The sequence below is a fragment of the Gadus morhua genome, chromosome 13, assembly GCF_902167405.1.
Source record: "Gadus morhua chromosome 13, gadMor3.0, whole genome shotgun sequence".
In the NCBI taxonomy this organism is placed as follows: Eukaryota; Metazoa; Chordata; class Actinopteri; order Gadiformes; family Gadidae; genus Gadus; species Gadus morhua.
In genome coordinates, this window is record NC_044060.1 from 1,806,800 (window position 1) to 1,833,113 (window position 26,314).

Here is a 26,314-nt window from a genome sequence, read left to right on the forward strand (position 1 = left end):
AGTAGGCTAATATTAATGTTCGTATTGTTGCCCGGTTCACAAGCTAACCAAATGGTGTTATTGATTATATAAAATGAAGGCTATACATATATATATATATATCCAGCCTATATATATAGCCTATATTTACATATTAATAAAGTGATTTATGAATGCATTCTGGGCTCATTCCGAAAGAGTGTTTTGCATTACGTAGTAGGCTAATACTTTTCTTTCGTGTCGCAATTACCTGGGAAAAAAACCGCTTTCAAGGTTTCTGTCTAATTGACTCTAATATCCGTTATCGGAAAACGGAATAGAAAGCGGAACCGAATCTCTGCAACTTAGACCGTACTTTCCCCGCTGCGGTTCACTGTGTTTAGTTCGTTGAATCAACGCCTAAGAGATGAAGGCCTGTATATATCACCATCTAGCAGTTCATAGAAACCACAATGTGGTTTAGTCTTCAAATGTTATGAGAAGCACAGATGACTCTCGGGAAGTTTGAAGGTTTCTTGTTGCGCGTGTAAACAGTTCCCTTACATATCGACCTTCCGTTTAACTTCATTTGATGTTTTATTCTGCAACTAGCTCAAGGATGGAATCCAAGTGAGTCTTTTGTAATGGATATTTCTTTAAGATAGCATTCTTTTCAAAATATCCTTTTGAAAACCAGTTTTCACAATTTATATAACAAAAGCCAAATACCAATAGCTACAGCTATTGTGTGCAATCCAAATGATGATACACTTTGGACTTACACCTTCTGCTTTACGACCAGCGATACAATAAACAGATCCACACACGGTTCAAAAAACGTTCTTCTTTATTTAGAGTTGAGGTTAGCAGCGACCCGGACCAGAGAGGCCGGGCGCCTGGGACCAGCGTAGCACCGGCAGCCGCCTGCCACAACTCTTTGGCAACTTGACCATTAAACCAGAAACAAAAACACGCAGGCCTCAACTACAGGGAGCGAGACAGACCCGTCCACTAGGGGGCGCTCGACCGGGAAGAGAGAGCGCCAGGAAGTCAGGCGTGAGAAGGAATCGGAAGAATTAATTACAATATCCACATTCAAACTGAATATTCTAGAAGCCTCAAACAGCTCAGCGGCCCGCGGTGTTCCCCGACCCCCCCCCCCCCTCCCCGGCTCTCCCACTTTTCTCTCGTAATGTCATCTTTTAAATCTTGTAGTAAATCTCTTTTTTAATCAGACGTTGGTGCGTGGCGATGGGCACTGTTGTGTGCGTGAGTCCAGATGTGTGTGTGTGTGTGTGTTTTTTCAGGTGTGTGTGTGTGTGTTCCGGTGTGTATGTTCAGGTGTATGTGTGTGTGTATGTTCCAGTGTGTGTTCAGGTGTATGTGTGTGTGTATGTTCCGGTCAGTGTTCAGGTGTGTGTGTTCCGGTGTGTGTTCAGGTGTGTGTTCAGGACAGGTGTGTGTTCAGGTGTGTGTGTTCAGGTGTATGTGTGTGTGTATGTTCCGGTCAGTGTTCAGGTGTGTGTGTTCCGGTGTGTGTTCAGGTGTGTGTTCAGGTGTGTGTGTTCAGGTGTGTGTTCAGGTGTACATCATCTCGGCCATGTGGGACATCTTCTTGGGGATGCAGAGGAAGTACTCCATGTAGCCGGAGAGGTCCTCGATGTTGATGTCGTCCACGTAGGCGCGCGCCGCCTGCTCCGAGCAGGAGCGCGGCGGGCCCGCCGTCAGCGGGGGGGGGGAGGAGGAGGAGGAGGAAGGAGTCCTGGGGGGCGCCAGGCCCCTCTCGCACTCGGAGATGGCCCCGCGGAGCCCGGTGAAGGAGTACACCTCCACGCCGGGCCAACCCGCGGGGGGCGGGGCCGGGAGGGGGGCGCACCCACACCCGGGCCGGGGGTCCGCCGCGGCCCCGCCCTCGAGGGCCTCCCCCCCCGAGCAGGAGGAGCAGGGGGAGCAGGGGGGGGGCGAGCCGGGGCCCGTGGCCCCCGGGGGGCCGCCGGAGAGCAGCTGGGACAAGGCGTGGAAGTCAGAGGGCTCCGCCCCCTCCCGCTGGGCCGGGGGCCCCGGGGCCTCGGGGGACAGGGAGCAGACGGGGGGGGCCAGGGAGCCCGGACCCCCGGCGCGGGCTCCGAACACCGGGGGGGTCTGGGCGGGGGGGGCGGCTGAGGGCGGCTGGGTCTGGGCCGTCGGAGGCGGAGCCGGGGACGTGGAGGCGGAGCCTGGGGGCGGGCGGGGCTCGGGGCCGGCCAGGCGCTGGTGCTTCAGACAGCCACCGGGGGGCGAGAGAGAGGCGGGGGGGGAGGGGGAGGAGGAGCTGCAGTAGGTGAACTTTGGCGGTTGGAGGATGGGCGACTTGGAGCGCCGACGCCGCTGGGACCGCGACACGCCCCGGGAAGTCTTCCTCATGCAGCTGGAGGAGAGAGGAGAGGGGGGAGGAGAGAGGAGAGGGGGGAGGAGAGGGGAGGAGAGAGGAGAGGAGAGGAGAGGAGGGGAGGAGGAGGGGAGGGGAGAGGGGAGGAGAGAGGGGAGGAGAGAGGAGAGGGGGGAGTAGAGGAGGGGAGGGGGGAGGAGAGGAGGGGAGGGGGGAGGAGGAGGGGGGGAGAGGGAGAGGGAGGAGAGGAGAGAGGAGAGGGGAGGGGAGGAGGGGAGGAGAGGAGAAGGAGAGGGGAGGAGGGGGAGAGGAGGAGAGGGGAGAGGAGAGGAGGGGAGGAGTGGGAGGAGGGGGGGAGAGGAGAGGAGAGGAGGAGAGGAGAGGAGAGGAGAGGAGAGGAGAGGAGAGGAGAGGAGAGGAGAGGAGGAGAGGAGAGGAGAGGAGAGGAGAGAGGAGAGGAGAAGAGAGGGGAGAGGAGGGGAGGAGAGGAGAGAAGAGGAGGGGAGAGGAGGGGAGAGGAGGGGAGAGGAGGGGAGAGGAGGAGAGGAGGAGTAAGAAGAGTAGGAGAGAGTGGACAGAGAGTCAGAGTGAGTCAATAGTATTTGTATAGCCCAGTGTCAAAGGGCTTCGGCTGATAAGGAGGTGCAGCATGGGGGGGGATATTGGATAAAGGTCTGACAGCGACTGCTTTACTTGGTCACAGACGCCCCCCGGTGGACAAAGGAGATAAAATGCCTCCAAACGACCCTACCAGTTTCATGAAGGGTGAACCAAAGGGACCAAATATAGATCAGGCTCTAAATATAACTTCACATTCAGCCCTCTAAACCAATCACAAATAAAGCACTGTAAATCAGTTATTATAATATTATTATTACTATTATCATCTAAAATTTGTAATTCTAATTCTCTAATAAGAGGGTTACTTTCTGAATAGGTCTTAATGTTAATCGAGTGCTACGCTTGTATCATGAATATTCTAAACCATGCAAGGCTGCATCCGAATCTCCACGCTATTACACGGAGTAGTTGGTGACAGTAGTATGTAATGTGTGTCAGAAATCATGTTACACATGCGAAATACATGTTATATATACGAATACATTTCTCAAATGTTATTGTTTTCCCATGATACAAAACATATCGCACTGTTGGGATACATAACACATGAATCCATATGCCAACGACACCCAGCTAAACACACCAATAACTAAATGTATTATTATTATTATCTTATACTTGGACACATGGTCCAAAATGAAGGCTTCCCACCAACTAATGGTAGATTGATTTAGGAGGTAAACTAATTTGCGTGGGTTAGGGTTAGGGTTAGCCAAACCATTGACAGGCCTGAGTGAGTGAGTGAGTGAGTGAGTGAGTGAGTGAGTGAGTGAGTGAGTGAGTGAGTGAGTGAGTGAGGCAGTGAGGCAGTGAGGCAGTGATTGAGTGATCGAGTGAGTGAGTGGGTGGGTGAGTGGGTGAGTGAGTGGGTGAGTGAGTGGGTGAGTGAGTGAGCGAGTGAGCGAGTGAGCGGGTGAGAGAGCGAGTGAGTGAGAGGAGACCTACCCGTGCCAGGCGTCCTTGGGGCAGCCCAGCTTGGGCTTGGCCCCGCTGGTCTCGGGACCGACCCGCGGTATGGCCCGCGGGTCCAAGGCCTCGCATACATTCACTGTGCCGGGCAGACTGGGGGGGGGGGGGGCACAGACGCAGAGAAACACTTTAAAACATGGCACAGCTGCTGATGGTCTGATGGTGGAGTGGAAGGTAATCTAGATTATTTTGTATTTGCTGCTATTTGGTCATTCAGCCGACACTCACTGTGTGGTGACACAACTACTTCAGGTTCATGTCATCAGTGATGCCAGGTGCAACTTGCTCAAGGATACCGAGGTAGAATGCAGACACACACCGACCTGGCTCCCCACACATCTGAATAACACACACACACACACTCACCTTGTCTCTGCGTCAACGCGGAGCTTCTTGAAGGCCGTCTGCAAGGTCTCCTCATCCTCCTTCTCCCCCGCCTCCATGGCTGGAGGGGTTAGCACCGTCCACCCACCCAGCTGCTCTCACACACACACACACACACACACACACACACACACACACACACAAAAGTCAGGAGTTACTGTTACTGTTCTCTCACAGTGGACCACTGGGCTTGCTGTAGGCCTAACTGCCAAGTTCTGCATCCAGAAAAGCTTTTCCTCAGAATTGATCAACTGTCCCAAGCAGGTCATTGAATCTCCGATCCCATGATCTTCCCACAGAGCTCCGTGAGCCAGGGATACACTCTGGAGAACATCCACAACGGAGTCATCACGAAGAGAGGATGACTCTCTGTTTATGTATCAACCTTGTGACCCAGCCAACAGTTGGCGTTTGATGATTCACGTGGTTGTCATCCAACTTCTTTAATAATTTATTGTCGTCCTTTGACTGCGTTCAAAATCATTTCGTAAGACGTTGATATGATCGTAGGATATGAGAACGCACAGGAGATTACAACGATAATTTAAAAAGTTGCTCTCATTCACTGTACTCGAGTCATAAAATGCGTTTAGGTTCCGCGTACAGCATCGCAATGACTTGCTTGATGTTGAGTACACCTACTCGCTTCATAGAGGACCCTCACGACAGCAACCAAACAACAACACAAACCAGTCAAATCAACACACACCGTTGACCCGTAACGATCCATATAAACACGGACATAATTATCCATATAAACACGTACATGACTATATGTGTATTTATACGCATTGTACATGTCTTAAAGATCAGAGTCGAAAACATCCACAGCAACCTTTGAGTCTGATGGTGAACGTTGGCTGCTCACTCCTAAGCTAATGCTAACAGGTTAGCCTAGCCTGGCTAATTGGCTAACTAGCTAGCTGGGACGTGAGTGATGTTGTTGTGGGGTTTTGGCTGATATTTCTCCTTAAAATAACTAAAAAAGGTATACTCACTGTTCAGGAGATCCTGGTCGAGGCGAAGGCAGAGATTCCAGGGATCATGCGGGGTATCTCAGCACCCCAGATGGCCCGACAGTGCAGCTAGCCGCGGAGGCTAGGAGCTAGCCAGCTACGGCTGGTCAAAAGGGGCTAGCTACAGAGGCTAGCTACGGAGGCTAGCTACAGAGATGACAGCACACAAGAGATCCACAACAACAACAATAACAACAGCAGCAAACTACCGTTCACCGATCAGACGGCGTGGACGGTCACAACGTGAACTATATATCACGATCTTGATCCGGATTGTGGTCCCCGCGGCGGGTTGGCCTCGGATTCGGTGTCGGGGATGAGGCTGGTCGGGTTGTTTACACTCGAGTCGAGGTGACTCCGCATTACAGCAGCAGCGCGCGGCCGCTGACGTAGAAGGCACCAGAAGCACACGCTGACGTCAACCGGAGAGAATTTTTTTGGGGGGGGGAATTATTATTTCGTAGAACAGGTCACGGTTTATTTGACCGAGATATCGGTCGGGTCCGCGTTAATCAGAGAAATCGATGAGCGCCGTGTGTGGGCGCGCAGCAGTACATGGGCGACATGGGGTGTGATGCGGTACGTCACTGTTATATAACAGACATGTGCGTTTAAAGGACAAAACCTGGCAGGGACACTAAATTGAGTCCATGTGAGAGCCACTTCGCTGTCCCTCGCTTCTCCCTGCGTTATCGATATTAAATCGATGGAAAAACAACCAAAGTATACTGTGTACTGTGAATAAAGATGCAATCTATGTTGTCGTCAACAAGGAAAATTATGATATAATGGTTCGCCTACAGATCCATGTTGGAAGGTTGTGTTTCCATTCATAAAGAAAGAAAGAAAATCTGGTGAAATAATCATGAATGGGATACAACTGGAAGGAACATCGTATTTTAATTAGTTTCACTCTCTCTCTCTCTCTCTCTCTCTCTCTCTCTCTCTCTCTCACACACACACACACACACACACACACACACACACACACACACACACACACACACACACACACACACACACACACACACACACACACACACACACACCACACCACACCACACACACACGCCATACATCACTATGGCACACACACACACACACACACACACACACACACACACACACACACACACACACACACACACACACACACACACACACACACACACACACACTTTAGAGACACGTAGAGGATAGCAGAATTATTAGGTGACACAGAAATAGTATGCAAACATTTTAGGGGCGCCACTGCGTCTTAAACCAATCGAAGTGCGCCAACTGGACGTCGCACCCGGAATGCAATACATCCGTCCAATCAGAGGCGAATGCGTGTAAAACTACAGGAAGCGTATGATATCCTGACCAATCAGAGCCCGCGGTAGAACAACGTGTACCAGGAAGACTGTACATTTGTACCCACCAGTCTACCGGCGTCCGCTCTGGAGCAACTCATGTGTACACACTCTATCCATATAATTTAAAAATAGCATTTACGGTTCATCCGAGTCGTTTGTCGGTGCCAAGATGCTGGTTTTAAGCGGTCTGTCGCTGGCTCTGGTCCTGTCGCTCCTGCCCGGCGACGCGGATGCTCTGAAGGATGGAGAATGCGAAGGTGGGTTTAGAGCTAGCCTAGCTGTAACGTTACACAAGAGTCGATGAAACGAGGGGAGATCCTCCAAATTAAATATTTTACTCGTCGTGTTATTATCGTATTATTGTATGGGTCAGATTGTAGCGTGTGGTTGTGACTTCACTTCACACGATTTGCTCGCATCGAAATCTCGATTCTCTCCCGACGACCAGGTGATGATCTAACTGCGATGGGATGCTCTTCTTAAAATGAACACTCATTCATCTATGTTCGATCATTTCATTAAAATGTGTACTCGGGGAATAAGGTAACTCCTAAGAATGTAGACAGTAGTGCACCATCCAGGATAGTTCGACACGGAAACTGGTTAACATGATGTCTGCCTCGCAGTTTAACGTCCTGTTATCTTCCTCTCTTCGTTCCAGTGTGTGTTACTTTCCTGGGGAAGTTTTACCAGTCGTTGCTGGATAACGAGGTGAAGTTGAACAGTGCTGACATCGAGACGGCCCTCTTCAAGACCTGCAAAGAAGCCAGGGGCAAAGAGAACCGCTTTGTAAGCATCAACCACTAAAGCTCTCCTCCTTCACCCTTCCTGTTCTGCAAACACAGAGATCCTAATCAAGGATTTTACTGAGCAGGAACCGTTTAGTTTTGGTTATTTGAGACAGACCTACCTATCTATCAATCCACGTGTAGGCGTTTGGTTGTGTAGATTGTTAGTGAATTGCGTTATACTGGCCGTACGCCATGCATTCTATCAACCCTTTACATTTAACATGCCCTTGCATGTCATAATATCAGCCAAGCAAGTCTCTCTTGCTTATATTTACTTATACTTTAGTTGTATTATGTTTGTCTATCTATGCAATTACAGGCACAATAATACTAAGGCATTTGTATCGAGAAGTTGCATCTCAAATTGTAGGAATATGAAACGCCAAATAAAATGACTGTGTTCTTCTTGTGCATCACCATGCACGCAGAGTACTGGTAGAGTTCTCAGCAGCTTGTTTTGTTATTGCCCTTTCATTCCTATGACTACCTACATACTTAAAATGGGTTAAGATAGAAGCACGATGCATTCAGATTTTTCTTGATATTTGTTTGCATAACAAAATAGCTTAGAAAGACATCTTTCGGATTAGCCTTGTTCTGAAGGCTGGACAATATTTCACACTATTGGAATGATGATAAGGATGTTCAACATGTCTTTCCCCTAGTATCAAGGACATTGTGCGGCAGCAATTTGTGTTAAACAGTGTCCATTGTGCAAACAAGACTAATCAACTAAATTGACTCTCAATGAGCCATCAAGATAAGGAAGCGAAAAAGGGGGATAGTGAACGTCCAACTGAATTAGTCATCAGGGATATCGTAGTGGGAGTTCCCTCCGTCCGAAACCAACCAACTATATTAAATGTCCCCAACTAATCATTTTACGATCGGTTATAATGTACAACAAAGTGTTTGTGACTCAAGACAAGCGCGTAATCCGTGAGAGACACCCCTTCCAGTGGGTAGCCTTGACAGGAGGTTAAATCCTATTCGTCCGGGACGACGGGTCATGGCAGCACATGTGTAGTGAAAGGGCAATCGGTGGCGTTAGCATGGTCCAACTCAGCTAGCGGGTCGCCGGGGAAAGGCCAATTGAAGCCTGATGGGGAGGGTTTCACTGGAAACATCTGTGAAAACTCTTAGTTTAGCCCCCCCCCCTCCTCAATATAAACTAGGTTCCCAAATGAGCGTTGGAGCTCATTGCCTGTGGGCCTTTCAGGCTGCAGGGTAGATTCCTCTTCTGGTTTTCAAGCGTTTTCTTCAGGAGAAAAATTAGATTATTAACATACATATTCACTCCTGTTTGTGCAGGATTCTTAAACAGGATAATGTTCCTTACAGTCTAAAATCACAGTCTAAGATTAGTTTTCATGTCAATGTAGTAATCCCAGATTGAGGCACAGGTCCAATGTATTATGTAGGTCCTATGACCTATTTATTGGGTTGTATTCCAACTGCAAACACCACAAGTGGTCCATAGCCATGACCAATTGTTGAACCATAGTGTTTGGGTATACATTTCTAATATACTGTATACATTTATTTATGATAATTGTCTGTTATCATATCAGGGCATATGTACCTTATAGTTCATACAATGCTTTCTGGTCCCCAATGAAGCGCAGTACTGCTGTTCATGTTAATATGTAGGAAACCGAGTGAATACCGTACTATAGCTGAGGGAACATACACTAAAGCCTCTTTGGTTGGAGGTATGTTGTCTTACACCGAGGTGTCTGTCTTTCTTCCTGAACATTTTGTTCAGATGGGACATCAATGGTAAACAAGTGGTTGGTCTAACATGCTATGTCTTGTTCTCTCGCTCTCTCTCGCTCTCCCCCCCCTCCCTCCCTCCCCTCAGTGCTACTACATAGGGGCGACGAGTGATGCTGCCACTAAGATCGTGAACGAGGTGTCCAAGCCGCTCAGCTACCACGCCCCCGTGGACAAGATCTGTGAGAGGCTGAAGAAGAAGGACATGCAGATCTGTGAACTGAAATATGGTGAGTCTTCCTCCTTCCAGGGTCGTGTGTTTTACACGGTCGCCCCCCAGAGCAGCCACATCGGGCCGTGGCCCCCCCGCATTGTGCTACATTGCGGGATATGAATTCTAAACTAACATTTTTAACGGGAGATTTACGACGGTGCCACGATGTTACCTCAAGCTCCGCTCCGAACCCTGGCGAGGCATCCATTGCCACTCAGTGTATTAAACACAGAACAAGACCTGAAACCGAATCGTCCATCGTCAGTTGTACTTTTGTCCCATCTGCATAATGCTGCTCAACACTGCGCTCTGTGGTAGGTCTGGTCTGCGACTGGCCTTAGACTTGTGTAGTCTTTCATTGTAATGCATGTAAGGGGTGATTATTTACAGGATAGGTGGGAGTTGGGGTGTCTGACTCCCAGGCGAAAGCCTCTGGGTTCGAACCCCGATGTCCATATTAGGGATGTGCATTTCTGGCAAAAATACTATTCGATATTCGCTGAGAAGTATTTGAAAATCGGTCAATCAAGAACCCCCCCACATCCGCACGCACCTCGTATACATGCACACACAATGACACAGGGGGAGGCTTTTAGGATTTGTATGAAATCAATCTGTTTATTTCAACAACTGCGCCATCAACATTCAACATCAAAATTATTTCAACGTGGGCTTAGGCAGATGGACCTACATGCACCGGAAACAGATCGCTATTTATTTTACTGAACACAGCCTGCATGACGGTGACTAGACACGTCTTTAGCATATGGAAACTATGGCCAAAAAAATAACTTCACACGGTGTGTCTTTTTACAATTTATTTGTTACCAGCATTCGTAGTGTTGATCAGCAGAGGAATAGTCCGCCAAAGACGTCGAAGTCGCTTAGCAACCGAGGACGCTGGGGTTGATAAGTTACCGGACTACATGCGGAGTGATGCGACGCGGAGAAAAAAAAGATCCACTTTCCTTTTCAGCGGTCATTATATGCTTAGCAACGGTGAATTATCAAAAAAGTATTCACCACCAGAAGTTGTGAAGGCCCATGCAAGTGAACAGAGCGTTCAACAGCATTGAGAAGAGCTGTGTAATAAACAGCGATAGTCACATTCATTATTCGATTTTCTACGCGACTTTGACTATTTGACGATCGCTCCCCATCAGTAGTCCATAGTCTACCTAACGCATCCTTGAGCGAGATGCCCTAACCGCTACCTGCTCCTTAATCTCCTGCATGTATAAAATATGGTTCATTTAGTTAAATAAAAATGTCTGCTGAACGACTCATCAGTGATATATTCAAATAGAAAGGGTTTGATCCTCGTCTGCCAGAGGGACGCGGGGCCCTTGAGACAGCCAGGGCAACTCTTCTCGGCTCGTGATGATCCGTTTGTTGGGTCGTAGAATAAGGAGCGTACTATTATAATGGCATACGGACGCATGTTGTTAAGAATGATCTGCTACAATTTGGTGCGTGTGATTTGAATGTGAGCCATAACAATGGTTTCAGTGATTTTGAGTCCTCTGCTAGCAACAGAAGCGGTGTGCAAGTACAGCCTTCCTCTCATCACATGCTCTTGTCTCTCCCTCCCCACCGTGCAGACAAGCAGGTGGACCTGAGCACGGTGGACCTGAAGAAGCTCAAGGTGAAGGACCTCAAGAAGATCCTGGAGGAGTGGGGCGAGTCGTGTAAAGGCTGCGCAGAGAAGTCTGACTTCATCCGTAAAATCACAGAGCTCATGCCCAAGTACGCTCCGACGGCCGCCAAGGCACGGACAGACCTCTGAGGAGGACACGAGCCACACACGGAGGCAACAGCTCTGCACTGCATCGGGCCAACACCATTATCTGGAGAGGAGAAACACGTTTAGTCTGGTTCACGGTTGTCTGAAGTAGATGGCCACTGTCTAGAGAGTGCTGGGGAAAATATTTGCATTTAAAAGGGTTGACGGCAGCATCCGGGAGGGGGGGGGGGGTAGGATTAGAGGGGAAATCACATCACTTTGAGACGGGTGAGAAAGGAGGGTATTAATACTTTGTAGGTTTTTGCTATTATTTAGTTGATGCATTTCATGTTTTTGGTGACGTAACTTTATTTGTTAGATGTCCTTTCTGCTTCATCTCGTCTGGGATGTCTCAAGTGTCCAGTGAATGGATGAAACACCGTGGGTATCGGTAAAGGATCTACGCTTTTAGCAGACAAATTGCTCCCATGGTGGAATTTCGATAACAGGGTAGAGATTAGATATTATTCATTTTAATTCATTAATCCTTGCCCCTGTATTATTTAGCCTTCCTACATATTCATCAAGGTAAGGGACAACCCCAGACAATGCATTTATTTGGGGGGTGTTTAATAAAATCATTTGATTCGATTGATAAGCCGACGAGGAGATGAAAAGATCAGATATCGAAGCAGATTGATTTATTGGCAGATAAATGCTGATGCAATCCTGCACACCTTGATCGAGATCATGTGGTTATGTATTAAAAAACGTATGTTTCCTTCACTCATTAGAGATCTCACTATTTGAACGTCCCCTATCCTTGGCTCCAGAAGGGATACAACCTGCTATGTTTTATAGTTTGGTGTAAATGAATGGTGTGTACTTTAAAGTAAGCTATGTGAGTGGCTTGAAGAGACTGGATATGTCCAATAGGTCCCTGTTCCCTCACGTTGACCTTCATCTAAGCCTTGGTTGTTTATTACAACTGTGCTACTCTACTTTTTCATTAAAATATGGAAAAACACTGTCTCTGTGTTATTGGTCTTTTCTTAATGCAGCACATTTTGTTTTGTATCACTCGTTTACTTTGGTTTAAACCCCACGTGGCCGCAATTTAGGCCTCTTTCCTAGTCACTACATACCCCTACCTACTCCAGAGAGATCTTTGTATATGCTGTATCTCACGAAACTGAGAACAACCCACATTTTTGTAAATATTTTATTAAATCATTCATTGGACAACACTGAAGAAATTACCCTTTGATCAAATGTAAAGTAGTCAGTGTATAACTTGTATAACAGTGTAAATGTACTGTCCCCTCAAAATAACTCCACACAAAGCCATTAATGTCTAAACCGCTGGCACCTAAAGTGAGTACATCCCTAAGTGAAAATGTCCAAATGGACCCAAAGTGTCAATATTATGTGTGGCCACCATTATTTTCCAGCACTGCCTTAACCCTCTTGGGCATGGAGTTCAACAGAGCTTCACAGGTTGCCACTGGAATCCTCTTTCACTCGTCCTTGGGGACATCACAGAGCTGATGGATGTTAGAGACCTTGCGCTCCTCCACCTTCCGTTTCAGGATGCTCAATAGGGTTTAGGTCTGGAGACATGTTCAGCCAGTCCTTTATCTATATGCGTCGATTACGCCGGGAACGCGTCCCCACCAGATTTCTTCAAGCTTAATTTTGTACCCACCGCTTGTAAAAAAAAAAAATCGAGTTGAATAATTATGGATTATTACACGGGTCTTCTCAATGCCGTGGAACGCTCCGTTCACTTGCTTGAGCTCTTCACAACTTCCGGCGGTTGACCGCTGTCAAGGAAAACAAAGGACTTTTTGCTTCTAATGAGGTCTTTGGTATCACTCCTCAAGTAGTCCGGTAACTTTTCAACCCCAGCGTCTTCGGTTGCTAAGCGACGTTAACGTCTTTGGCGGCGCGTAGGTGTCCTGTTCGCCCTGTCGGGGCTTATTTTCCCGATAATTACCGGCGTTTTATCCCTTACTTACACGGCTCTTCTCAATGCTGTAGACTGCTCAGTTTACTTGCATGGGCCTTCCTAACGTTCAGCTGTCAATTATTTTTGTTTTATTACACGGCTCTTCTCAATGCAGTGGAATATTCACTTCCAGCATTCATTTTAGCCTGAATACATAGGTAAAAAGCACCAGAGCAGGTTGCTAGTACCATGGACAGTATCAGAACGATAACCTGTTGAACTAAATGGATGTGTTAGGCTACTACACCACGGGATGCATCTGCAGACCACTGCCACAAAAATAAAGGTAAGACGCAATAATTTTTGCTTAAGATTTGCTGGTGCTGTGGCGAGGTCTTCGATGTTTTTTGCACTCAAGTGGTCGGCTGTTTTAACTTGCAATGGGCCTATCTCACAACTTCCTGGTTCGGCGTTCGATTTTGCCTTCACCGGGTAAAGTGACTTCCGGTCGCGTAGTCGATGATATTTGACAATGGCGCAGTCAAAAAACAAAAGCTTCTGTTTTGTACCTCTATGCGCCAATTCAAAAACAAAAACAAGCGTATTTACATTTCCACGACTTCCCAAATAATACCCAATACAGCAGTGGCGATCAGACGGAATGAAGGAGTTAATTTCGTAATTCAGAAGGGGAGTACACTGGTCTGTAGTTGGCATTTCTCAGCGGCTGATTATGACGACGGGAGTGCTACGCTGAATACTGGAGCTGTTCCTAGTCGTTTTGACTGGAACAGCTACACCATAGCCCCGAAAAAAACACCCGTGTATAAACCGGTGTCAGCTCGAAAAGCTGAAGGAGAGGACAAAACACAAACGGACCGGAGAGGTACCGGGGAACATGACTACTCGACACGCCCACCTGCCGGTAAGTAGATGTGTGCTAACTAGCTGTTATGTCTGTTATTTGTGTTCAACACTTGTTGGGCTATTGTATAATTTTGCCAAACATGGCATGGTTAACGTTAAAACCTTCAATCAACATCAGACGTACTGTTAAACTGGGGTTGCATATTAATTCAGATTCAGCTTTATTGGCCAGGTTTGCGAACAAACGAGGAATTTCACTTTGGTTTTTACTCTCTATGTACAACACTCAACCTATAGTTAATACATAAAAAAGAAAAACAGAAAACAGGACAAATAAATGTAATAATAATAAATATAAATAAACTGTTAAGTATACAGAATAACAATACAATAAAAAGAAAGAGTGAATACAAATGAATGGTAATGAAGACTGATTTGTCTTCTTTTTTTGTAGGTGCACTGGATGATGCCCTGGAGTATATTGCTGAGCTGGAGGCAAGGCTGCCAGAAATGTCCATGGGGCCACAAACTGTCCTCAACAGATTTTGTGTGTCTGATCAGACCATGACATATTATACTCGGTTTCCATCTCAAGAAGTGTTTCAAGTGTTTTGGGAGTCTGTTTTGCCCCTCAACACAATATATTCTTTATTGGAGCAAAGCACAGAGGATTGGACAAGAGGCGATTCCAACACCAAGCCCTTCAAGGAAGATTCCAGTCATTGATGAGTTTTTCATCTACTGTTGTAGAGTAGCAACTGGCCTTAAAGAACAGGTCATTGCTGACATCTTCCAGGTCAGCACAGCTGAGATGGTACCAACTCCAAGCTGGATATTCCCTCTAGGATGTGGGACATCAAAGGGCGAAACGTCAAATAAAAATGTGACTGTTTTTTTTTATATTGTAGTGATAACAGATGTATTCTAATATGCATCTTTTCATAATGAGCAAGTTTAACAGAGTGCAAATTGCAAAATAAATGTCTTACCAGCATACGCTCTGTAGAGTGTGGACTTGACTCCAGTCTTCCCCACCGACTTGGGTTTCTTCACCACCAGGTCACTCACAGCCTCTGGATGGATTCCCTGAGGCGAAGAACAAAAATTTAGTCATACAGGAAATGCTCATATACTCTAGACAAATACTGAAGTGTATGATTTGAACAGAGGACACAACAGCACTCGTGTGTTCGAGGTCGATACCACATCTGTGGTTGACTGGTACCGGCCAGGGAAGGTGGAACCACATCAAGGCCCAGCTGCACATAATGCGCTGTCTGGAACAGCAGAGCGGTTATATGGCTACAGAAGCCTTTGCCCGCAGCACAGCTACAGCTGTGTTCTGAGAGACCCAGTTGTCCAACAGCCTCCAGGGTGATCTGTGAACACCATAAGAATTGAGTTACTGAACTTAGTAGGTAGGACCTTGATATAAGGCCATTGGAAACTGGCAAGGAGCCTGCAACCGCAGAAAAGCCATGTACAGTTCCGTGCAAAACTCTTGGGCCACCATTACATCTGTTGTTTTAGCAATGTTATAACATGAACTAGCCTAGATGTTTGTCCTTTTAATGCACTCAACAAATTTCCTTTATTTACGGCTTGTGCCTTAATGAAGAGAAGAAAAATACATAGGTCTGTACAGCCACAACATTGCAGCAAGCTAGGTGGGCCAAGTCTTAAGCACGCTACTGTTTGTAAGAAAGAACAATGAAAATGATCTGAACTTCAGAAGAAGAGGAAAACTGCAACTGCAGTTGTTAGTCCAGACAGACTATCAAAACTAACAGACTTGGGCCAACGGTCCCTAACTCAGCAGAAACCTGTAGTATGTGGGGCTCCTCATTCCTCCTCATCGAGGGGATGCATCTACCTCTCACTACCACCTTTCCATCAACTATATTTGACACTTAGCATATACATAATGTTAATAATATGTCGCTGATCGGAAGAAAACTGGTCAGCAAATAACTAGCTGAACCTATCCTTGGCTAAACTAATGCTAAAATGCTAACGCTACACACGGAGACTTCATAGCCACCATGGCTAATTATATTCAGAATATTATAGTCTACACGTAACAAATATGATCATTTTACACACATTTCACACAAAGACAATATTTCTGACGATTTATATGGATCGTATATGGTTTGCTTGTCATCACAAAACATGAATGAGCAAGGCGGACATTGAGTAGCCTACTGACAACAACAAAACACCTTAGACAACTTACCTTGATAATTGTGTACAAACTCCCCCACAAAAAACTTGTACCCCTTTGTCAGCCTGGGCTGTGGTGTTGCTGAGTGTGTCTCCACAATCTTCTGCACATCTTCGAATCGCAATTTGGGAAAACCCACCAGGGAAGTGGCGAAGAAACGATCCATTTTTGCATTGACGGCAATACAAAAATGACTACGCCGGAAGAATGTTTACCCGGTGTGACGTCATTTCCGATTTTTGTGAGATAGGCCTATTGGTAGTCGGTGTTGACACAAAGTGACTTTTGGTCATTCTTGTTTTGCTTTAATTCTGGAATAATTGTGGGGGGCGGGTGCATGAGTTTTGGTCAGGCTAGTTTTGATGGAATGCGTGTTGTGAATTGAGAACAGCCAGCTCATGATGTGACACAGCGTTCAGCTGTGCAACAAATATTTTTTTCTTTTTCAATCTTTACGACTTTTGTAGTTTGGCCCTTCTGAACTTAAACAAGCAGTTCATTTCCTTTCCTAGCTCCTCTTGTTTATGTTGTTAGCTTTGCATGTCACGTTGTCAACATTGGATACATGGAGCAGAACATAGTGGGTCATATGTCCAATGCTTTTTGGAAAACTTTTCTTCATAAAACGTGCCAGACAGATTTTGTATACATTTTATTCCTTATTAATTAGCTACATGGGTATGCCGTCTTTCAGAACCTTTCATTACTGGCACTAAAGAGAGAAAAAAGAGTGCATCCTCATGGTACCCTGCACTTCTGAAAAAGCACTTCCGAATGCGTCTCTGTCCCCAGCACATTTCAAACCAAACTGACGCCCATGCCTTTACCCTCAGCTGCTTTAGCAAGGCAGTGGTCGTCTTGGAGGTGTGTTTGGGGTCGTTATAAAGCTGGAATACTGCCCTGAGGCCCAGTTTCCAAAGAGAGGGGATCGTGCTCTGCATCAGTATTTCACAGTACATGTTGGCCTTCATGGTTCCCTCAATGAACTGTAGCGCCCCAGCGCCAGTAGCAGTCATGCAGCCCCAGAACATGACACTCCCACCACCATGCTCGACTGTAGGCAAGACACACCTGTCTTCGTACTCCTCACCTGGTTGCCGCCACACACGCTTGACACCATCTGAACCAAATAAGTTGACCTTGGTCTCATCCGACCACAGGACATGGTCCCAGTAATTCATGTCCTAAGTCTGCTTGTCTTCAGCAAACTGTTTGCGGGCTTCCGCGTGCATCTCTTTTAGAAGAGGCTTCTTTCTGGGACGACGGCCATGCAGACCAATTTGATGCAGTGTGAGGAGCATTATCTGAGGGCTGACCCCCACCCCTTTAACCTCTGCAGCAATGCTGGCAGCACTCCTACGTCTATCTTCCAAAGAGACCTCAGGATAAGATACTCAGCTCGGTCAGAGGCAGAGCACGATCCCCTCTTCGGAAACTCTCTTCCAGCATGATAACGACCCCAAACACACCTCCAAGACGACCACTGCCGTGCTAAAGAGGCTGAGGGTAAAGGTGAAGGACTGGCTGAACATGTCTCCAGACCTAAACCCTATTGAGCATCCTAAAACCGAAGGTGGAGGAGCGCAAGGTCTCTAACATCCATCAGCTCTGTGATGTCCTCAAGGACGAGCGGAAGAGGATTCCACAACCTGTGAAGCTCTGGTGAACTCCATGTCCAAGAGGGTTAAGGCAGTGTACTCACTTTTGGTGCCAGCGGTTTAGACATTAATGGCTGTGTGTTGGGTTATTTTGAGGGGACAGTACATTTACATTGTTATTACTTTACATTGTATCAAAGTGTAATTTCTTCAGTGTTGTCCAATAAATAGATTTAACAAAATATTTACCAAAATGTGAGGGGTTTAATCACTTCTGTAAGATACTGTAAATCACTCTATGTTAGTTTGGATGATGGTGTCTGCTAAATGTTCAAACCGTAGTGATATCAACTGAAGAAGATGACGTCAATACCATCCAAGCACAGAGATGGAGTGGTCCATTTCAATTGGAAGTAAGGGTCAACGCATTGATATAATCAATATAAATAGAGTTTTGTTTATTAAGAGTAATGACTTGAATTAAAAACCATAAGCGAGGAAAAAAATAAGAAATATGGGGTTTCAGCAGACATCAGTACAAAAAGCATACCAATGTATGTAAATAAATAACAAATATACATTCGTGAAAACGATATTGAATTAAACTGATTTAAAATACAAATCAAACCTTCGCAAAGATTAATATGTTGTATTGAAGTCCATCACCTTGTGTCAATTCCTTCACACGAAAACATCTTGAAAAGCGTTATACATTAAAATTTCCAATCACTCTTAGAAATGAATCGTCTTTGTTACTGAAATAGGGATACAAAACATTCAAATAATGGAATTAAATTCGGGGCATAAGTAATTCATAAATGTAAAAAAAAAAGTGAGCAATGTCATCGACATATTTAACTAAGAAGAATTAATTTAGTCATATTTAGTCAATATTCAAATTTATATTAATCCATTATAAAACATATGTAGCAAAGAGTTTGAGTATAATATTCTCCTCTAATTCCCCTAAGGAAGTGTTGTAGGAATTTGGGAATACGTGTGACGTCATGACGACGCTCCGCCGACGTGCTCCCTCCCTCTGAGGGAAGGCGCACATTCCCATTGTCCAAGATGGCGGTGTTGGTGTAGAATCGCCGATGCTGACATGATTCTAAACGATTTTATTCCTTTATTTCGAATTTTATGTAACCGTGCAGTGGGTCGGGCGTTAGTGTTCGTTTACAAAAACCATCGTCGCCGAGATTATACTTGAGAGTATCCTCCGAACGCGCCCTTTCCGAGCTGGAATCACCTTTGCAGGCGTTGAAAACTTTGGGCTCCATCATCCTCCTCGTTTGAAAATGAAAAGGCAGGCCGGGAGAGAAACGAGTCCCTCCAGGGCCCTAGCGAAGAGGATCCGTGAGAGGGAACGCGAGGCGCGGCGAGAGGAGCTGCCTCCCCCGCCGCTGGCTCTGCTGCTGGCGGAGAGCCGCGGCTACCACAAGCGTAGCCGGAGCCGGGAGCGAGAGAAGGGACGCATACCGCGGGAGGAGCCCCGCATAGCTCGGGAGGAGCCCCGCTTAGCCCGGGAGGAGCCCCGCATAACCCGAGAGGAGCCCCGCATAGCCCGGGAGGAGCCCCGCATACCTCGGGAGGAGCCCCGCTTATCCCGGGAGGAGCGCGCTGCGGCGCTGGAGCTGCACCACAGACATGAGCTCGGTCTCCTCGGGCGGCCGCCTCTACGGACCGCGCCGGTGGAGGTCCCCGGTCCCCGACCAGGTACACTGGAATATAAAACACTCCTCATCAGCAACCTCGGATCGCAAGTCTCGGACGAAGACGTGGAGGACTCGCTTTTCCACGAGTTCAAAAAGTTCGGGGACGTTAGTGTAAAACTCTCGCACACGCCGGAGCTGGGACGGGTCGCATACGTTAATTTTAGACATCCCGAGGACGCAAAGGAAGCCAGACACGCCAAATCCACCCGGTTGGTGTTGGGCGACCGCCAGCTGAAGGTAGAGCCCATGTACGTCCGCAGACGAAGCGTCACTCCGCCCGAGGTTGGTTACTTACCGCTGCACGCACCGTACCCATACCGACAGAGGTCCATGTCGCCGCCGGGCCCCGCGCTGGCCGGCATCCGAGACCCGAGGGCCCGGCATTACGCGCTGGAGAGCCTGGGTCTGGGCAGAGAGAGGGAGCGGATCCTGGATTACTACGGGATGCTGGAGGAGAGGAGACAGCCGTACGGCTTCCCTCCCGTGCCCGTGGTGCCGGAGGAGCTGAAGCCTGAGGACGACCAGAGGGCCACCAGTAACCTGTTCATCGGCAACCTGGACCACAACGTCACGGAGGTGGAGCTGAGGAGGGCCTTCGACAAGTACGGCATCATCGAGGAGGTGGTGATCAAGCGGCCGGCCCGCGGGCAGGGCGGGGCCTACGGCTTCGTCAAGTTCCAGAACCTGGACATGGCGCACCGTGCCAAGGTGGCCATGCAGGGGCGCGTGATCGGCGTGAACCCGGTGAAGATCGGCTACGGGAAGGCCACCTCCACCACGCGGCTGTGGGTGGGGGGGCTGGGCCCCGGCATCTCCCTCACGGCGCTGGCTCGGGAGTTCGACCGCTTCGGCAGCATCCGCAACATCGACTACGTGAAGGGCGAGAGCTTCGCCTACATCCAGTACGAGAGCCTGGACGCCGCGCAGGCCGCCTGCACCCAGATGAGGGGCTTCCCCCTGGGGGGCCCGGAGCGCCGCCTCCGGGTGGACTTCGCCAAGGTGGAGGAGAGCCCCCCCCGGGTGTTCCCCTCGGGCTACCAGCCGCCCGCCCCCCTGCCCCCCCACTACGAGCTGCTCCCCGAGGCCTACGCCCACCACCGGGGGCTGGAGCGGGACGGGCGCGCCCGGGGGGGCACCTCCTCCCCCCCGCCGCCCCACGTCCTGCTGTCCCAGCGGGAGAGGGCGGTGCTGGAGCGGGAGTACCTCAGCAGCCCGCCCCGCGCCCTGGAGCGCCGGCCCCCCGCCGTGGAGGCGTTCGGCCGGCCCGGACGGAGCGCCCGGAGCCGCAGCCGCTCCCGGGAACGCTGGCTGAAGGAGCGGGACGAGAGGCGGGCCCGGAGGCGGAGCCGGAGCGCCTCCAACGACCGCGCCCCCGTGGCGGAGGAGCGGGAGAAGGAGCGGGAGCGCGACCGTGGCAGGTCAAAGGTCAGGGTGCCGCTGGGCCCCGTGTCCCCGGAGCCCAGCCCGGACCGCGCCCGCGTCCGCGCCCCCGACTCCACCACCGAGTCCCAGGACCACTCCCCCGAGGGGGGCGGGGCCCCGCCCAGGCCGCCGCCCGCCAGCGCCGCCGACCCCGCGCCCCCGCCTCCCCGCCACCACGGCAAGAGGGGCGTGTCCGGGGACCACCCCAACAACCATCACCACAGGAACAGCGAGCCCACGGCCGCCTCCCCCTCCCCCCACCCGGACCCCCGCGCCGGGCACCCGGCCCCCGCATCGCTGACGGAGTTCGCGGCGGCCAGCCTCCCCAAGGCCTGGCCCGGCCTGTTCGCCCTGAAGAACAGCAGCTTTCCCACGCACCTGTACCTGCTGGAGGGCGGGGCCTCCTTCTTCAGCGGCATCATGAAGGGCCAATCGCAGCCCTGCCAGCTGAAGATCGCCCAGCGGCTGCGCATGGACCAGACGCGGCTGGACGAGGTGGCGCGCCGCATCAAGCAGGGCCGCCCAGACGGCTACGCCATCCTGTTGGCCCTCCAGGGGCCCGTGGACCGCCAGGCCCCGCCCCCCGAGCCGGGGCTGCAAGTGCGCCTGCTGCGCCACCTGGTGACGTACCTGAGGAACAAGGAGGCGGCGGGCGTGATCAGCCTGCCCGCCGGCCGGGAGGGGGCGCCGGGCGCCATGCTGTACGCCTTCCCGCCCGGCCACTTCTCCCAGCAGTACCTGCAGGAGGCCAAGAGGACTGTGGGTAATCTGGAGGAGGAGCACATGGTCATCGTGATCGTCAACGACACTAACTGAGAGGGGGGCTGGTGCATTGTGGGGTGGGACGGGGGTGATCACACACACACACACACACTAGGACAACAAACAAACACTCACACACACGCACACAAATACTAAGGATTGAGAAGAGATTTTTATAAGTCGTACCGATCTTGTTTTTTCACACTACACGCGTCTCTATACCTCTCCTCCCTCTGAGCGTATCGTGTCATACTCTATAGAAATGAAAGAAGAATGCATGGGTTAGACGTTCCTCTCGGAATGCTAGGAAAATTGTTGTTTTTACAGGCCGTGTTTCTCAGCCCAACCTGAGACGATGTACTTGTTTGTGTTTGTGCTGTACATAGAAAAGATGTAACTTCTGAGGGTAAATGGGGAGAGCTGTTTGGGGACACGGAGCATAGATCTAGGTGGGTGTGGGACCTGACGGTAGGGCCACTACAGGGTTCAGGTCAACTTGATTGTACTGTTTGGGGTACGGGGTGAGCCAAGGCTGTTTTAAGTCTCTTAGAACGAGTCCGGGGGTCAACACAGCACTCTTTAACCTCTCGCAGAGCTCCTGTATAGGTAAACACGTCTTGAGTTCATTAACCATTCCTGTTCCGTTCATTAACCATTCCACCCTTTGTCATTATTATCTAGCATGTTTAGACAAATTAAAATGTGTTCTGGGTGCGATGTGTTTTTACAGAACGGATGTGCTTCTATATTGCGGGCTCAAATGTAAATGCCTTTTACCTTTTTTAAAGAAAATACTTTTATATCGTCCATCGCTCCATTCCTCAATCCTTCCAGTCCTCTCTATGTCCCTTTTTATTTTTCCTCTATAGCGTCATCACGGTTTTGTTACGCAACGGTTTAAAATCCGGCGTCAGATTGTTCAGCGTAGTGACATCACCATGTATATTACACTAATTAAAGGTCTGTTTTTGCCACTGAATTTCAGTTTGGTCATGCGTTGTTCATTATGTCATGCAACTTGAAATAGGTTCAACCATGGGTGGATGAAGGGGGGACTAGGGCTGCAACAAAGAGTCAATCCAACCGTTAGTCATAGACAGAGAAGTCATCAAATCTAATTTGTAGGAAAAGTTCAAATAACGTTGGCTGCTTAATGTAGCAGTTAAATTCAAATATTGGGATCACGGATAATTATAAAAGGAATAGTTGTGTTTCTTTTTTAAATTTTGAATGGTCATTTGTGTAGGCATTTGTTTTTATGTATTCGATTTTATCGACTAAATTATTCAAACGAAGAATAATCGTCTTATTAAAACACAGTGAAATAATCGTTAGTTGCAGCCATACTGTCATCATAAATGCCCACGATTAAATTCTAAGTGTTATGTGATAATTGTTGTAACGTCTCAGACCAACTGGCTGTACTTTTCCATTATGGTAATGCCCATAATGGGGGCGGATCTTCAGCGGAACAGGACCGTTGATTACAATCTTGCTGTGTGTGGTCCTCTCAACTGTCAATCACGAGTAGAATGTTAGAATCTCAATCCTGTTTACAACATGAACACCGACCATTTGTTGTATCTAAAGACACATTTATATTGACGTTTTTCATCTTGGCGGCTGTGTAGCCACACTAGAAGCTCTGTTAAATTGTATTTTCTTGTTTTTAAGGTTAAACATAGTAATTTTTAGTATCCAAATAGAATTGATGATGCTGTTTGGGTTCGGCAAGAACTTTCATCATTCTATATTCGTATGTAAGACATAATTCATTGTTCTGGTTTTTATTCCCATAAATCTCTTATCGAAGAATAATTGCCATACTTAAGCAAGCCAATAACTTGACTTCCCCACAGGAGTGTGATCTTGTGTTTTCGTTGCAGACCTTTGTCTTGTATCCCTCAGAGATTGTCCTTCATGTGAAGTGGTTCCGATGTGAAGTTTTAGTCTCAAAGCAACATGGCTTATCTCTAAACCCTATTTCCAACTGTCCACCACAAATCATCTTTTACTCTTTAAATAAAAACTAAAATAGATATCACTCTCTTTACTCTTTCTTTGTATCAGCCAAGCCTTGGCCTCCGATTTTTATCAATAATACTCAAATTTTCTTTACCGCACGTGTCGGCTGTAAAATGACGGGTAACTGACAGCTAGCGTTAACGGTAGCCGCAAGCTAGCGTTAACGCTAGCCGAGAGATAGTTACTGTACGAAGGGAAGCCAAAGCAACTCCATTTCACAACTCTGCTCTACCCTTCTCTTTGTGTACCTCTTGAACGCACAATGAAACACTACTTTCGTTTTTTGTAGATAGTGACAAATGTGATGTACATGCGTGTATCATGTCTTAGCGATGTATCTGCTGAACTTGGTCGGGTGAAGTCACAGCTAACATGCCACGATGACTTCAAAAGAACCGTCGGTTCTGTGCCCTGAGTGTGTGTGATCTGGACATAAAATTGTGTGTTCTGTATGGAAAAATGTGTAATAAAACATTATATGCTCTCGTTTCTACGAACGGTTGTCTTTATTTTTCCATTTATACTGCAATAGAGTTGAAGAAATGTTTACGTCTAAACCCTTTATTTGTTTTGATATTTAGGCTACTCAAGACTCCAACGTCATAGTTGAAAGGTTTTCTTTCCTCAGACTGTAGTATATGTGCAAAACACTATGAATTAAAGGGCCCCTATTTACCCAGCAGGTGTATGTGATTGGCCATTACAAGCCACTGCCAAACCTGCCCTGCCCTATGACAGTGTGACGGCAGAAGTGGGAGTGTCCACTTGGATGTTTGATGGATAGATATGCCTACCAATTGGCAGGCTGCTAGACAGCTCTGTCCAGCCTACATCTGGGTGGACACGCCCACTTGTGATGTCACAGGGCAGGGTAGACTTTGCAATTCCTTGTGATGGCTAATCACACTCACATGGTGGTCAAATAGTGTCCCTTTACGGGTTAATAACAATAGGCAGACAAAAAACAATGAAAAGCCAGCGAAGGTTATGACAAATAAGATACAAAACGAGCCATTGTTTATACGATTTGATACTGCATTTTTTAGGGACTAGCAATTCCATTAATTTGTATTTGTCTTAATCACAGGTACCGTTTCATAGGGCTTAACAGATAAGCTATTTATGACATGATTTATGATTTATGACCAGCAGTCTATATTCTACACGTGAACCTATTCAGCCACTAGGTGGCAGTGCAAGCTTGGCATTATACGGCAACATAACATATTGCACGACAGTATCACTGCACTAGACAGATAGAAGTAGTCAGAAGCCAGGACCGTTTTCTATAAAGATAACTATATCGATAACTAACCATACAACAATAACTATATCGATGGTGTTCATGGTCATATTCCATACGGCTGTGTGTTCTGTGATCATCCCTGAGGAACCCTTTGGTGAGGTGACGCTCAAGTGATGGGCTGGGACATGTCTTAGTGCTGAGTTTATGGCTGAGCACTTCGGTAGTATCGCTTATTGTCTTTGAATTGTGATGCATCGTCATGACATGACGGTATCAACTTATCGTGAAACCAATTGTATAGTCAAATTTAATAATCAGGAGAGGATATTCCTTTAACTTGATCCCAATAGAGGAGTGAAATGTCAGAGAGAAAGGAGGCGTGGATTAACTCAGCTTCAACCATCACATACTCTCCAGGTGGTACTAAAGGCATGGCCTAGGGTGAGGAAATGCTCTCTCTTTCTCTCTCTCTCTCTCTCTCTCTCTCTCTCTCTCTCTCTCTCTCTCTCTCTCTCTGTCTCTGTCTCTGTCTCTGTCTCTGTCTCTCTCTCTCTCGTCTCTCTCTCTCTCGTCTCTCGCATGTCTCTCTTTCTCTCTCCCTCTCTGTGTGTGTGTGTGTGTGTGTGTGTGTGTCTCTCTCTCTCTCCCCCCCAGAAGGGGCGGTAGAGGTGGAGGTGGTTATCTTACAGATGTAGACGGGAAATGGAGGCTGATTAAATATTAATGTGGAACCATCCGAGCTCCAATGAAAACCATTAGGAGACAAAAATCAATAGCTGGTGTACCCCCCCCCGTCCCCGTCCCCGTCTCCCAACCACCACCACTCCCCCTCCCCCCCCCATCTCCCCCCTCTCTGAGCAACCAAGTTTGGACCCAGTCTGTCTGGATCCATTTATTCATCGACCTATCTATCTATCCGTCTATCTGCGTAAAAACCTAAATGGTTTAAGGAAACCGGTTTCCGCAAATTTTTCTAGTTATGTCCACTAATTCGGAATAAGAGAGAATCCATCTGTCTGTCCATCTAACTCTTCATCCGCCTGTCCGTCTGTTTTGAGGTCTGTTTGCTCCTCAATAGGAAGGTTCATTGGAAGGTCAGCTCCCTGGAGGCCGTGTGTGTGTGTGTATGCCTGTGTGTGTCTGTGTGTGTGTGTGTGTGTGTGTGTGTGCGTGTGTGTGTCTGTGTGTGTCTGGTGCCTGCATGAATGTGTGTGCTTCTGTGTTCACTTAGTCTCTGTCCTCTCTTCTCATTATAACTACTGATAGCAAGGCTTACTGCCAGCACACAATCTGATCCGTGCATTCAGCCTCGGCCCTCTCCTCTTTCTC

The 26,314-nt window shown here is 48.0% G+C and overlaps 3 protein-coding genes and 1 long non-coding RNA gene across 4 annotated transcripts; 2 read left to right on the forward strand and 2 right to left on the reverse strand.

Annotated features, from left to right (window-relative positions):
• Positions 1 to 787: 787 nt before the first annotated feature.
• On the reverse strand, positions 788 to 5,888 carry oser1 (oxidative stress responsive serine-rich 1). The gene is made up of 4 exons (XM_030373886.1): positions 5,299 to 5,888; positions 4,283 to 4,392; positions 3,893 to 4,009; positions 788 to 2,365 (listed from the first exon to the last, which is right to left on the reverse strand). The coding sequence occupies exons 2-4, from the start codon at positions 4,357 to 4,359 to the stop codon at positions 1,537 to 1,539; spliced, it is 1,023 nt and encodes a 340-aa protein (XP_030229746.1). The 5' UTR covers positions 4,360 to 4,392; positions 5,299 to 5,888; the 3' UTR covers positions 788 to 1,536.
• Positions 5,889 to 6,666: 778 nt separating this feature from the next.
• On the forward strand, positions 6,667 to 12,205 carry manf (mesencephalic astrocyte-derived neurotrophic factor). The gene is made up of 4 exons (XM_030375174.1): positions 6,667 to 6,931; positions 7,336 to 7,463; positions 9,327 to 9,468; positions 11,054 to 12,205. The coding sequence occupies exons 1-4, from the start codon at positions 6,844 to 6,846 to the stop codon at positions 11,236 to 11,238; spliced, it is 543 nt and encodes a 180-aa protein (XP_030231034.1). The 5' UTR covers positions 6,667 to 6,843; the 3' UTR covers positions 11,239 to 12,205.
• Positions 12,206 to 14,187: 1,982 nt separating this feature from the next.
• On the reverse strand, positions 14,188 to 16,290 carry LOC115557833 (uncharacterized). The gene is made up of 3 exons (XR_003979261.1): positions 16,227 to 16,290; positions 14,980 to 15,369; positions 14,188 to 14,831 (listed from the first exon to the last, which is right to left on the reverse strand). It is a non-coding gene; the product is annotated as an uncharacterized LOC115557833 (long non-coding RNA).
• A 2,525-nt stretch (positions 16,291 to 18,815) lies between these two features.
• Positions 18,816 to 24,232, forward strand: rbm15b (RNA binding motif protein 15B). Its single transcript, XM_030374338.1, has one exon. It carries the CDS (start codon positions 19,114 to 19,116, stop codon positions 21,766 to 21,768), a length of 2,655 nt encoding a protein of 884 aa, XP_030230198.1. The 5' UTR covers positions 18,816 to 19,113; the 3' UTR covers positions 21,769 to 24,232.
• The last annotated feature ends 2,082 nt before the right edge of the window (positions 24,233 to 26,314 follow it).